Source organism: Larimichthys crocea, chromosome XXII, assembly GCF_000972845.2.
Source record: "Larimichthys crocea isolate SSNF chromosome XXII, L_crocea_2.0, whole genome shotgun sequence".
NCBI classification, from domain to species: Eukaryota; Metazoa; Chordata; class Actinopteri; family Sciaenidae; genus Larimichthys; species Larimichthys crocea.
In genome coordinates, this window is record NC_040032.1 from 22,852,115 (window position 1) to 22,867,034 (window position 14,920).

Sequence of the window (14,920 nt, forward strand, 5' to 3'; positions counted from 1 at the left end):
GCAAAGACTCCATCGTTACCCAAAGGAAGAAACGAAACTGCACATGTTCGTTCACCCTCAGAGGTCTTACTGAGAAGACACAATCCATCCATTACACTGGGGAACAATTTGAAAAAAAATTCTGTTGAGTTAGATTTGATTAAAACGAAAATCGGCATGCTGATTCCAAAATTGCAGTACGTCAATTTTTTTTCTCCACAGCAACGATTGGACTCATCTACAGCTACGTGGCAACTTGTCTGTGCAGTCACATTGAGACAGTGCGGTGAGAGGTGTGTGCAGCTCCCAATAGATCAGTACTGTCAATATCTGCAAACAGAAAGCTGGCACAGTAGAATGAAGAGGATCTGTGCTGCTTTTCCTTTAACCTTGTAGGTTTTGTAGTTTTCAAAGCTTGTAACTTTTCCATCTTAGTGTTAGGTATATATTTCCTTTGTTCCAGATCATGTCTGCTGCTGCTTCTTCTCGTCGTAAAGCCTGAACAACCCTGACTCCTTTTGCTATATTTGTGCAAGTCAGAGGAAAGCAAACATCAGTGCATTTGTCCAACAAGCATATTTTACATATTTTAAAGTAAAACTTAGAGATCAAGACAACAAGCCATGGGCCCCTCACGCAGTGTGTGGAGAGTTTACGGATGTGGACCAAAGGAACACGTGAACAGTTGGCGTTTGGTATCCCCAAAAAGATCATTGCACAGACTTTGGTTTAGTGAAAACAAGCGCATATCTATTCAGTACAGTATTTTTCATATATTTTTTAAGAAAACAGGGATCCTATAGTTCAAAAACTTGATGTGATAGAGAGAAACTGAGATCAGTTTTGGATTCCGCTCCAAAAAATTAGTTAAAAACAGCTGTCGGACCTAACCCAAGCCTATCCCAGCTGACGTTGGGCGAGAGGCGGGGTACATGCTGGACAAGTCGCCAGATCACATCCAACACAGACACTGGGAGCGCTAACCACTGCACCACCGTGCCACCTGGGGTACAATTATTTTGAAATATAAAGTGGGATCAGCTTTATAGGTGATTCATTCAACTAGCAACCAGTGTAACTCAGGTGTAACGTGTGACCTTCGATCTGTGTTAGTTAAAGCTGGAGAAGAGACACAGAAGAGTGACTATCCCCCAGATTCCACCGGGAGTGGACGCACTTCGTTTGGCTGCAGTTGCCGCAACGATACGCGGCCATTCAACTCAATGTTTCAAACCCGCCGTGGTCCGGATCAGAAGCTCCACGTTGAATACGAGCGTCAGTTTTCACAGAGCACCTCAAGCTGACAGGAAGCCAGACACAGAAAAAGCAAAGAAAATCCGGTGGATTTTCAAAATAAAATACAAACTGCCGGTCGTAAAAACAGACAAAAGAGAAACAAATGAACTACGTAGCATATTCACACATGCAGAAGCATATTTAGAAGCTCATATACCAGGAAAACCAAACCTGAGCAAGTAAACAAAGTCTAAACGCTCCAGGTGGAGTTTGAAGTTGATGCAGGACGGAACAAAACAGCGTTGCATCCGTAACATTTTTTGCCGATGTTTTTGAGTTGGAAAAAACAGAGTTGGAGTCCTTTCTTTATGAGGAACTGCAGTTTTTGACACTTCCATGTTGACTTCACTTCACAGAGTTTGCTGCTTTTTGGGGGCATTTTCTGCATCTGCATGTGTGATTGTGGGATGTTTTTCAGTATGTTTGTGCAAGAAAGAAGCACCCAGAGCCTGGGAACACGTCTGTACCATATTCAGATTATCAGTGGGGTGTCATGCATTATAACAGCACCATAATACTCTTAAAAAAGAGTGAATAAGGTGACCCAGTTGAACATCCAAACATGATAAGCTTCACAAAGATTGCTTCTGCATTGCATGTTCCACATGTTGCCATGCCAACGCATTCACAATTTCTTGAAAATTATGAAATTGTATAATCGTTTTCTAAAAATATGGAACATCTGAAATAAACTGCATCGAGCTGCTGACTGGACGAGCTTCAGAAGGCTCGGATGTGTTCATGACTGGCAGATGAAGGGCGGGAGGAGCGTGCAGGCCCCCCGTGGACGTGCTGATCCTCACAGCTCAGTAACTGTTTGATAGACAGACTCCTGTCTACAGTCGGACAGGTGAGCTGGGAGGACGGCGGACACGTCAGGACATAAAACACTCACGCAAGTCAAACTGGTGCCCAATCAGTGTCAGTCACTTCTTAATGAAATGATTCATTCAAGCTAAACAAGCCGCAGCTCTGCTGCAATTTATAAAGGATTCAGTGGGAACATGCCAGGGAAGTGTTAAAACCTGCAGTTCCTCAAACGTCCACTTGAGGCTGGCACCAGAAATGAGTCAGTCTCCATAAGTCCCCATGTTCAAATGTCCTGTGGGGACGTCACGGACACTACATCCAGTTTTTAGACAGTCTGTGTGGACGTCACAGAGACTCTGTCCAGGTTTTAGACAGTCTGTGAGGGTGTCACGGAGACTACGTCCAAGTTTTATACAGTCTGTGAGGACGTCACGGAGACTACGTCCAAGTTTTATACAGTCTGTGAGGACGTCACGGAGACTACATCCAGGTTTTAGACAGTCTGCGAGGACGTCACGGAGACTACGTCCAAGTTTTATACAGTCTGTGAGGACGTCACGGAGACTACGTCCAGGTTTTAGACAGTCTGCGAGGACATCACGGAGACTATGTCCAGGTTTTAGACAGTCTGCGAGGACATCACGGAGACTATGTCCAGGTTTTAGACTGTCTGCGTGGACGTCACGGAGACTCCGTCCAGGTTTTAGACAGTCTGTGGGGACGTCACGGAGACTCCGTCCAGGTTTTAGCCAGTCTGTGGTCCCAAAAAGCTCAGAAACACTTTGAGACCACACAGAGAAACTGTAGGCAGCCAAAGTTAGAAGTGTTTCCTGTTGCTGCTGCTCTTGTGTTCACTGAAGCATGTCTTAAGTGTTCCTCACACTGCCTCGCACACATCCAATTTAGGACAAGGGCATTAAAAAACACAGAGGCACCTTGGGACGCATAAGCAGTGAGCAGCCTTTGTAGTGTGTAGGAAGTTTGTGGCAGCGTGTCAAGAGCGCCGTCTTCATCACGTCAGAAACACATTTTCCATGTGATTCTGCTGTTTTGATCACCCAAAGAGAGGCACTCCGCTGCAAACCTTTTTTTACTCAGTCAGGCAAACCTTTTATCCAGAAAAATGAAATCCTCGACAGCTGCAGAGCTGGAAAGGTTCGTGAATCTGGCTCCTGGAGGAGAAAGTTACAGACTTTTAATCGAGGCAAAGTCATGCAAGTCAACATCTCTCCCTGCTCTCCCAGCACACAAGACACTTTGTTGTGTTGGCTTCACTGAAAATCTGCTATCCGTTCTTCTAAATTAATTTCTGCTCATGAATAATTATCTATTTTTTGGATTGCTCTTTTAAAACCTTCTCCTCTTCTCAAACTATCATCCAACTCAAGCAAACATCAGTTGCCATCCTCTCATCTTTTACGTTACTTTCATTTTGTATCCACTCAGTCACCCGTCTCTGCTGCCCTGGGGAAAAGATATTATCAATACCAGAAGAAATAATCTGCGTCAGTGCCGTCTTCTGAACTGGACTCTTCACAGCTGACACCCAAAAAGAAGAGATAACCCTATAACTTCATGTTTTGAAGCTCTTTTAACTTTAATTATCTCACCTCTTACTGTGAGCAGCGACAGACTGACAGCATCTTAAAGTGTAGAAGCGATTCTAGATTTCTTTCAAAATACATCAGATATGTTGGAAAATAGTTGCTGAAAAAAGACTTTGAACGACATGTCACTGAAGAGGTTCAAACAGTTTTCAGTCTCAGGATTTTGTGGGCGGTCCTTAAAGGGTGGCTCGATGACACGCTGAGGCCACCCTGAGCTGAGAATTAATTTTTACCTGATTTTGACACTTAATTTCATAAAATTGTCGATATTTTTTAATCATTCAGATTTGGCTGGATGGTTAATAACACTTTCTTCCATGGTCTGACAATTTGGCTGGATGGTTAATAACACTTTCTTCCATGGTCTGACAAACTCAACATATATTTATTCTCCTCCATTGGATCCATTACTCCAAAGCTAGCACCAGTATACCCAGATGTTTCTTAAAACATTATCTGAAATCCTAAAAATGGATCTGCAGCGATGTCCCTGTATCTTTGAGGGAATCCGTTGAGATCCTGAGCGTGCATGAGGAGGACGCAGAGGTTTCTTTGCGTTTTCTTACGTACTGTCGTGGAAATCATCTAACTTTCCATCAGCATCGGTTTCCTGTTTGGGGAACTCGATGTTCTTTCTCAAACTTTAGAAAATCAAGTTTACTGTAAGAAGAATGTTTTTGTCAGGTGGCAACTCATAATAACTTTAATAACTAACCAAACTGTTATTTACTCGTCTGTTCCATTTATTTCATCACTTTGTTCATTTCCAGTCCTTGTCATTGTGTTTTTAGGTTCTTGTGTAAAAACAATTAAAACATTGTACGGTGCAGACTTTATTCACCAACCCAGCAGGAGAAAATACCAATGACGTGCCCTTGAACGAGGCCTTTTTTTCAGTGGAGTGATTGATGTGGGAGGAAAAACAAACAAAAAAAAATCATTACTGCGATGGTGAAAGAGCTCGTTTGGGATCACTGTTTATTATTCATAATGTAAAAAAAAAACATTAACTGAATCCAAAGTTTTATTTGTCTTCAAAATAGCTGGTAGCTACTCGTTAATGATACGGACACGACCGTGGTATTTAGTCACAGCAGGCGACCGTCGTTTCAAACACTTTCTGTCATTTTGTCTTCAGGCTCTTCCATTGAGTCAAACGATACAACAACAACAACAAGACTGCACTGCACCAGCAGAAGAACTTCAGCACAATGTTTACCGATGCTGTTGAGGCCAGCTGGTCTCTGTACCATCCAGGTTTTAGTACAGCGCACGCCACATGCACTCATTCAGCCTTCACAGCACCGAGGCAGCCTAAATTATACATAAACATCAAAGACAGTGTGTGTGTGTGTGTGTGTGTGTGTGTGTGTGTGGAGGTCAGCGTGGCTGTCGACACGATGCTGCAGCATCATGGCTTCATGTTTTAGCTTCAGCCCCGAGACAAAAATGACATGATCACCTGTTGAAAAGTTAATCAACGTCTCCTTTCTGTGTTCACAGGTAGATGAGCAAACTAAGCTACTGATCAGCACTTCTGGAGTTGGCAGACGTTCAGTGTTACACACACACACACACACACACACACACACACACACACACACACACACACACACACATTGTATTTCAGAAGGACCCTATCGACACGAAGGCCTGAACCCAGACTTTGTGTTTGAAGGACAGACTCCTAAACTTCACCCTGCAGCCTCTAATTTCCACCCAGACTCTCTCCAGTCTGTGTTACAGTTTGCTCGAGCTCAGCATAACGTTTTTTTTTAAATATATATATATAAATATGCAGAGCTTTGCTTATGCATATTTAACAACGCATCCGGCTGAGAAGCAGAAAGAAATTTACAAGCATGCAATGACACTGTCAGACACACTTTTCTTGACAAATATATTTCTTCATGAAGTGGCATTTCATGGAAATTTGTATTTTTTTTCGTGATTTAGCTCCCCACAGTTTCAGAGTGTAATCCCACTGTGGTAAATATGGACAGCTGTACTCGAGTATTAGTCCAGCAGCAGTCAGCCCAGCTCGGCGTCTGTCTTTCAGCCTTTTATTTCACCAAGCTCTCACCAACCACTAAAAGTCAGTCCCACATTTACTCTTGTCCGGCGGCTTCTTGCTCGCTCACTCTCTCCTTTTCTCTTCTTAGCTTCCTCCGTCAGCGTCCTCTTCACTCTCTTCTCCTCTGCCATCATGTCCATAGAGGCTGCTGAGCCTGGTTACATTGCCCAGCTCCTGTTCTGGCACGACACTGCCTTCTCTGCCCGTCAGCCTGAGGGTTAAAACCTCACCGGACCAGTGCTCCAAAACGCCTGTGGTAAACTAACAGTCCGCCGATGCTCTGAGCTCACAAACTGAGCTAACAGCAGCTAACAGCAGCTACAGCTGTCAGCAGTTTACTTCACTGTCCATCATAAACTCTGTAAATCACAGAGAGTTGAGGCGGAGCAGCCGGAGGACATCAGAGGGAAAACCAGAAAACATTTCCTCCATAAAATATGATCCAGTTTCACCAGAATCAGTGAAATAGTTGCTGCTGTGTGACTTAGTGCCGTAAAGCGTTACGTACTTCTCCCGACCCGGAGCCCAAAGTTACATAGTGTGAGAACAGACGTACGAATGACAGAGACACCGTTCACCTGATCACAGGTCGGTCCTTGGCGTGTATGATAACAGAGGTAGGCTGCAGCAAAAAGGAAAAAACTATTTAAAAGAGCCGTGAAATGTAATAAAACTCTCCAGAATCATTTATTTCGTCTATCGGGGCCACGGCAGGTTAGAGTTGTGGATTCATCATTGAATCTCTTTCAGCTGCTGGGCTGCTGTTCTGTAACTGACCCCGACCTGAAGGACCATTAAAAATGAGACGAGGAGAAAGTTTCCGAATAACTCTGGAGGAAGTGCAGGTGCTCTCTTTGGTCTCTTCTGTCTCATTAACCGAATCATGACACAGCTCGTCAGTTGTTTCGTCTTTCTCCTGTGGTGTTCAGTGTCAGCTACAGGCTTTAATAGCAGTGACATTACTTCTGCGCTCACATTTACCAAAGACACCGCATCCGATCTAATTATCCCTCGTGGTGGCGCAGAGTGTAAGAGGGAACAGATGGCGCTTTAGAGTCGGTACATGTTTTTTGCCGCAGAAGTCTCAGAAGTAGATTCAGCTACAGAATAACAGAGTGGCAGATTGTGAGTGCACCATACTGACTCTAAAGCATGTAGAGACATCCCTCAGCTGCTGCCGGCGTACGCTCCAGCTGCATGAGGTTCATTCACAACGTCCCTGTCTAGGGGGGCAGTCCAGGACAGAGCACGGTGTCATAGGAGGACCTCAGCCTGGAGGCGACTCTGACCCGTATTGACGTGTTTCCAATGATACTTATTAAGGCTCTGTTCCATTTAGTGCATTAAAGACATGCACCCTGACTCCGTTTGACCTGAATGGAATGCAGCCTCAATTAGTAACACTGGCAGCACTTCACCTACAACCTTCTACATCTACTTGCTCTTCATCATCATCAGAATCTTTACCATCTTCATCGTTATCGCGACTTGTCATCGTTTTCATCATCGTCGTTCATCATCATCATCGTTCCTTTTCACGATCTACATCTACTTGCTCATCATCTTAATCTTCATCATCTTCCTCTTTATCCTCATAATAATCATGATATTCTTCATCATCATTTTCTATTTTGGTCATCGTCTTCATCATCATAATTCTTACCATCGCCGTCTTCCTCTTTGTTTTTTCTTCATCATCAAATTCTTCCATGCATCTTCTACATCTACTTTCCCATCATCATCATCGTCATCATGATATTCTTCATCTGCACTCTTCTCTTTCTTCATCATCATTTTCTATTTTCTTCATCGTCTTCTTCCTCTTCATCGTCGCTTGTATCTTTTTCTTCTAACAGAGGAGAATTTACAGTGATAATGTTTAAAACCTGCATCCTTCGTTGGAAACATCACACCTCGGGTGTGAAGCGTTCACGTAGCTCGAGGATCCTTCCGCCATGAGAGTTTGAATGTTTGAAGCTGTAACTCTACACGACCCCGAGAGACACGGCACCGTGAGACCTCAGCAGAGTTTGACAGATTCTTGGACCAACTACAAGTCATCTGAGGCGATGACAGGCCGGCGTGATGAATGAGTGTGTGTTTAGGGCAGTCGGAGCTCCGGTGGGACTGGCCTTCAGCAAATATCAATGAGTCACAAACTCAGACGGATGGACTGCAGGCCCCGGGTTTTATCGCTTAACTACTTGTGCCTGGGTTAATAAATCTAGACTCCTGACTGACGGTTACAAACTCACCCCGCCGCTGCCGTAATGTAGCCTTGACTTCATCACATGGCATTCATGGCTCCTCTTCTCTGAACACACATTTTCATAAATGACACTAAAAGAGAAATATGAGAGGGAGTTCCTCGTCGGCTTCCTCTCGCTTTTCTCATCTCCACCATCACAAACTCGAGTGTCTCATGAATCTTTACGGACAGGTGAGACTTTGCAGACTGATTAGATTGTATGCACACACAGGTTTATGTTCATCTCATGACATCTGGCTCATTGGAAAATACTGAACTCTGTTATTCTGGTTCAAATGGACAGAAGTACGTAACGCTTCACGGCACTAAGTCACACAGCACCAACTATTTCACTGATTCTGGTGAAACTGGATCATATTTTATGGAGGAAATGTTTTCTGGTTTTCCCTCTGATGTCCTCCGGCTGCTCCGCCTCAACTCTCTGTGATTTACAGAGTTGGTTGTTAGTGGAAGAGGTTTACAGGGAGCAGAGCCAGTGTCGTGCCAGAGCAGGAGCTGGGCAATGTAACCGGGCTCAGCAGCCTCTGTGGACATAATGGCAGAGGAGAAGAGAGTGACTGCTGCTGGACTAGTCAGTGATATCAGCTGCTGCTGCTGGTTGAGTCCATATTTACCACATTGGGATTACACTCTGAAACTGGAAAAAATACAAATTTCTGTAGTCTGGAGGGAAAAAACAGTCTGTTGGATGAATTAAACATGAACCTGCATCATCATCGATGATCAAACCTGAGATAAAACCAAACATCCAGCAGGAAACCGCCTCCTGTCTTTCGTAACTTTCTATCTGTATCTGTACACAAGCCTGTGTTGGGTGATTGACGGGAAGCAGAACATGACATGACTCAAGTGAAGCAAAGTTTAGATCAAATTAAAACTCTGTGACTGCAGAGACTGAAGTATGAATGACAGCTAAATGAAAAGCTCTTCGTTTATGCTCCTTTAATGACTCTTCTCCATCTGATGCAAGCTGATATCTGCAGGACTGCACGCCCCAGTGAATAAAAATGGAGTGATGGTAATAATGTGATGGTTTATTGATTCGTCTTCTCAGAAGGAGCACAGACCAGACGCGCTGCAGGAGCTGACGGGGGTTCAGGAGTTTTTTTACTTCATCGGGGAAAAGCCTGAGCCTGGATTTATCACATGAGATAACTGCTCCCACAGCGGCAAGGTGCTTCTGACCAGGCTGCAACATTATGCAGATGTCATGAAGTTTTATTCAGTCAGATCATGATGTCTGGAAATGCTCGCTTCATGAGAGGACCACAGAGAGGGGAAGTAGTTTCACATTGAAGTGAGGCCGTCGTAGGGTTGTCGCAATATCAGATTATCGTGGCCAAAATAATTAAAATAGCGATATTATCACGATAACTATAGACAATTTAACTTTTTCTGTTTCATACTTTTTACATTTCTTATGAGTGTTTTTCCACTTGTGTAAATCAGCTGTTCCAGCTTCCTCCCACAGTCCAAAGGCATGAACCATCAGGTTAACAGGTTAATTGGTGACTTTGCTTTCACACTAGCGCTGGTCCGCTTTAAACGGAGTTTGTTGCAGGTGTGAAAGCTCATCCGAGCTCTGGTGCGGACCAAAGAAGCGAACCCTGGTCTGGGTCCGCTTACAAGTAAACCCTGGTGTGGTTTGCTTACAGCGGGAAAGCAAACAAACTATCCAGAGAACCAAAGATCAGAAAACCAATTGATGAGCCGGTTTTCTTGCATGACGTTGTCCAAGCAGCGGTCGAGCAACACAGACGCGATAAAGCCGTTACAGATAAAAGTTATTTGTCTGTTTCACGTTCAACACATAGACACACTGCCGGACAAGCCTGTGGCGATTTAAATGCACCCTAAACTGTTAGAGTAGCCTTGACATGAGTGTGTTTGCATTGAGCAGCTTTTCAGGTGCTGAATTAGACTAACTGGTTTCTGAAAACTAGAATATTATCCCCGACCAAACACACCAGAATCTCCAGCCGCCACCTTCAGGCAGCCGAACTGAGAGCAGACAACACTTTGTCTGCATCGTCTCTCTCCGGATGCAACACCTAGTGACACATTAGTTTTAACTCGAGAACCTTTCTCCTCTGAGATTCATTCACTATCCAAACACACACACACACACACACACACACACACACACACACACAGCAGTGGTATTATCTGTCATTAGGCTCAGATTAAAAACACACACTCGGCCGAGTCCCAATCTTCTGAGAGATGAGATAACAATCCCGTGGGAGGGCGGGGGGGGGACTCGTGCAACAACACCAGTGTGTCTTTTGTGTGCGTGTGATGTCGACACTTGCTGTGTGCGTCTTCTCCTTCTTTGCTTCTGCATTCGAGGGAACGTTGGTGGAGATAATTGGAGAGGAGATAAGCGGCTGTGCGTTCACACCTGGACCTGCGAGGTTCACGTAATTGGCGAGGACCAATTCGGCACGTCTTTGAAGAGCAGGTGTGCACGGGTTAAGAAGAGAAGAGAACTTTTAAAGACTGCAGGAGAAGAGAACGCCCACCACAAAACAGGCTGATTTAAAGTACAGATTCATTTGCTGTAACTCGTCACCTCCTCAGGACTGTGTGTGGGTGTGTGCACAGACCGTTTGATCGATTATTCCCTGACGCACTTGTTATTTCCTGTTACCAGAAAGTGGCACGGCGAACTTCAGCCCCGTGTCTACGGGAAATAATTGGCCGTCGAGCCAGAGTCCACTCGACCTCTGAAGGTGTGCAGTGGTATCTGGGACCAAGACGTTAACGGCAGGTCCGTTAAGTCCTCTAAGCTGTGAGGTGGATCGGACTTGTCCAGCACATCCCACAGATGCTTGATTACACTGAGATCTGAGGACGCCTGCTCAGCTGCAGCAACTAGTAGTCGTGAGGGAATACAGTTTCCATGAAAGGGTGGACGTGGTCTGCAACAGCGCTTAAAGTAAGGTGTCAAAGTAACATCCACATTAATGGCAGAACCCAGCAGAACATTGTGCAAAGCATCACTTCCACCTTCTCCACATAGTCTATCCTGGTACCACGAGTTCACCAGGTAAGCAACGTACGTGACGCAACACGATCCGTCAGGCCAGGCCACCTTCTTCCATCGCTGCGTGGTCCAAGTTCTTGTTGCCGCTTTCAGCAGTGGACAGGGGGCAGTGTGGGCAGTCTATCAGAACCAGCAAGACCTTCTTCAGCAGTTTGAGCTGCAGTAGCTCGTCTGTTGGATCGGAGCCTTGGCGACCCATGACCCTGTCGCCGGTTCTGATCACTGCAGACCAGAAACAAGCCACACGAGAGGTGCAGTCCTGGAGATGTTCTGACCCAAGTTGTCCAGCAAACATCAACCGTGAGGACAAAATGTTCAGCTGCTGCCTGATAGACCTTCTGTTAATGAATAATAATAGAAAGATGAGCTGTAATAATAATGAGCACGATGTCGGGATAACACCGAACAAAGAGGATCATTAAACTCAAACATGAACTTGACGTTTCGATGCCAGATCACTGCAGGCCGACACCTGCGCTCATTATTTCCATTTGGCTGCATTCGCCTTCATTGCTCTGCTGTAGTGAGACATCGCCCGTATCTGCACCATCTCCTCCCTCCACCTGCTCTGCTCGGAGCTCCGTACTCGCAGCCGTACCTTCATAACGGAGCGTTTTCTTTTTTAATTTGTTGACAAATCCCAACACTAAATACTCACAGAGCGCGCCTGAAGGCATCGCAGGTGCTGCCGCTTTAGTCTGTCACGACGACACGCAGATTGCAAACACACAAATCGGTTTTCATGTGGCGCCGAAGGATGCAGATATCTTTCAAACATCACTGCAGACAATTAAATAAGCAGGATTCATTCCTGCATCTGTTGCAGTGACTGTGTATAACTCCACACCTGCAGTGAAAGGTTACAGATACTCCACATCCGCATCCAATTAGCCTCTTAGCTTTCTGCTCTCCAGCTCTCTGCTTCACACTACGTGTCCGTGATTGCTTTGCCAAGTGCTGTTCAGGCAATGAATCCCTCCATACCTGCATTATTAATGGTACATGACTTCGCTTTGTGATATACGGCCTCCTCTCCAGATGTTTCTGTGGATGTCAGCTAGAATTATCCAGCGTAGGCGTCTCTGATGTGGAAGAGATCTGTTCTTAACAGATTCTAACTCCTGTTGATCCACACTGACCTGTGATCAGCTGAACGGTGTCTCTGTCATTCGTACGTCACACTATGTAACTTTGGGCTCCGGGTCGGGAGAAGCACGTAACGCTTTACGGCACTAAGTCACACAGCAGCAACTATTTCACTGATTCTGGTGAAACTGGATCATATTTTATGGAGGAAATGTTTTCTGGTTTTCCCTCTGATGTCCTCCGGCTGCTCCGCCTCAACTCTCTGTGATTTACAGAGTTTATGATGGACAGTGAAGTAAACTGCTGACAGCTGGAGCTGTAGTGGGGGGAGTGTTTGTATTTGTACCACAGGGAAGAGCAGAGCAATGCAGCTGATGTCATGCAAGAACAGGAGCTAGGCTCAGCAGCTTCTGTGGACATAATGGCAGAGGAGACGAGAGTGAAGAGGACGCTGACGGAGGAAGCCAAGAAGAGAAAAGGAGAGACCTTGTTGATGTTTGGCTGTTAGCAAAGTCGTCAACATAAGTAATACATTATAATAATTAATGAAGACTTAGGCTGAAGCATCATCGGCCTCTTCAGAGTCCTCTGCTGCTTCAGTTGCCGAGCAGGGTCGCCGTGCCCGGCTGCAGGAAACAGAAACATCTGCCCTCTCACGACAGTTTTACCTCTTTGGCTCACTCTGACAAATAGCTGGAGTCAGACCTCGCCTGTGGCACTGGCTCAGCACTCGAGCAAAGTCAAATAAAACGAGGAGAGAGGTCTGAGCATCAGAGATTAGTAAGTGGATGATGTACTGTGTGTGTGTTTGCTCTCTAAGAGGCCAAAAAAAAACAAACTGTTCTTCTTGACTTAGTGATTTAAGAGACAGCTGCATGTTCTGTTCTTGTGGTTATACTTTCTGACAAATCCAAACTCTTTCCCTGAGGGCACAGAAATCTCTTTATCTCCTTTATTTGACTCTCTCAGAGCTCATAATGTCAGTGTGAAGCTGTCGTCTGTCAAGGGGAATAAACCTGACGTTGTAATCTCACACGGATCCCTGAGTCCCCACAGACTGCGAATACATTTGAACACAGCATCACACAAACATTTACTCTCCGACAGACGATTTACTAGTCTGTTGCAACAGCTCATAGGTGGAATGAGTTTCCACCAACGCGTTTCTGAGCGTTTTGTGACTCAACAAAGTGTCAAATCAGCTCATACTTCACACTGTGCCTCATCATTACAAATCCTGCTCAAAGAAATTTAATGAGCGGAGGAAAGTGAGATGAAACAAGTCCCAGAGGGTTTAAAAAAATCAAGTTGATGGAGAAAAAGATGATTTAGTCTCTCTCCTCCTGCTGCTCATCTGTGGCATCAAAACCTCTGAGAAGAATTGAATTATGAATTATTAAATCATAAAACAAACCCTCTGCAGCTCCACTTTCAGCAGGTGAGGCTGAGTGAGTGACTTGCTCAAGGGCAACCGCCCTACATGCTTCCTACACCGACTCTGGGAATCGGTGCATGAAAAGAAATCGGTGAGCTTGTTAGAAAACTCAACATGCACGACTAAAAACTTTTTGTTAGACTTTTTTAAGAGCTGTCGACCGACAACCAACATCCGATCTCTCTGCACTCACCTCCTCTTGTTGCCCCGTACGAGCTGCAAAGCATCAGGACGACCTGTGTGATAATTCCCTGGACTTTTTTACTCCAGAGATCCATGGTGATCGGACAGGATGCTGCAGGAAAAGAGGTCTTCCTCCACCCTACTACTACTCCTCCTTCCTCCTTCCTCCTTCCTCCACGCTCTCACACTTCCCGGACGATGTTCTGCACCTTCCTTGCCTCGTCCGTCTGCTCAACATCCACCTGACTCCACAGCGATGACGAGGAGAAGGCGAGAGGCTACTTTCTGGTTCGGCTGCACTCTGCAGAGTGAGGTGAAGGAGGAGAGGGAGGGAGAGGGAGGTACAAAGGGAGGGTGGAGGAGAGAGAGGGAGAGAGAGCGAGCTCTCACTACTGTGACAGCTCCAGTAAAAGCTACTTTAGTCATTAAAAGGACTTGAGGAGCGTGTGTGCTGCCAAAATCCTTCAGCGGAAAACCCGCTGCAGGCTACTGTGCTCGGTTCGTGTTTCAGAAAGAGCCATCTCAGGTCCCATTAAGGCTCCGGGCTGCTGCTCACAGTCTGTTTGTCATCATGCAGCACTTCAGGTCACGGTAAAAAGGGATCCCCGGCACAGTGAGTCACTGCAAATCAATTGGAAGTATCCCACTGAGAGAGGAAACGGCGATTTAAAATCACTACTCAGGATCTAATTATAGGTTTTCTTCTCCGTATTGTTCCTTTATCTCATCTCAGGCATAAATTAGAATGAAAGATTTCTGTACCCCGTCCTGAGGATGACGTCTTGTGAGATTGTTTTTCTTTTTAATTCATCAGGTAACAGCTGAGATTAAAATCTCTTTTCTAAGGGGCCAAAAAGAAGCTGAATAAATGCACCTATACAACAGTTGGAACAAGTAATTTGATTGAACCGGAGTCCTTCCTTGAATGTTGATGTAGAGCACAGCAGCTCCACAGGCTTCAAACTGCACGTATCACTCCACGTTCCAGGTGTTCTGATAACCGGCATCTTCTTTCTTAGACTGCAAGTCACTCGCTCAGCCTCACCTGCTGAACGTGGAGCTGCAGAGGCACGGATGGGAATTAGAGAAGATCCGTTATTTGTTTAAAATCACATGGACCGTTTCCTGCATGCTG

General features: G+C 45.3%; 1 protein-coding gene across 1 annotated transcript in view; it reads right to left on the reverse strand.

Moving 5' to 3' along the window:
- LOC104932693 (contactin-associated protein-like 4) overlaps positions 1-14,072 on the reverse strand; it is a 66,333-nt gene extending 52,261 nt beyond the window's left edge. The window contains exon 1 of the mRNA XM_027273518.1: positions 13,796-14,072. Coding sequence (XP_027129319.1) covers positions 13,796-13,880 — 85 coding nt within the window. The 5' untranslated portion in view covers positions 13,881-14,072. The remainder of the gene's footprint in view (positions 1-13,795) is intronic.
- Positions 14,073-14,920: the final 848 nt, after the last annotated feature.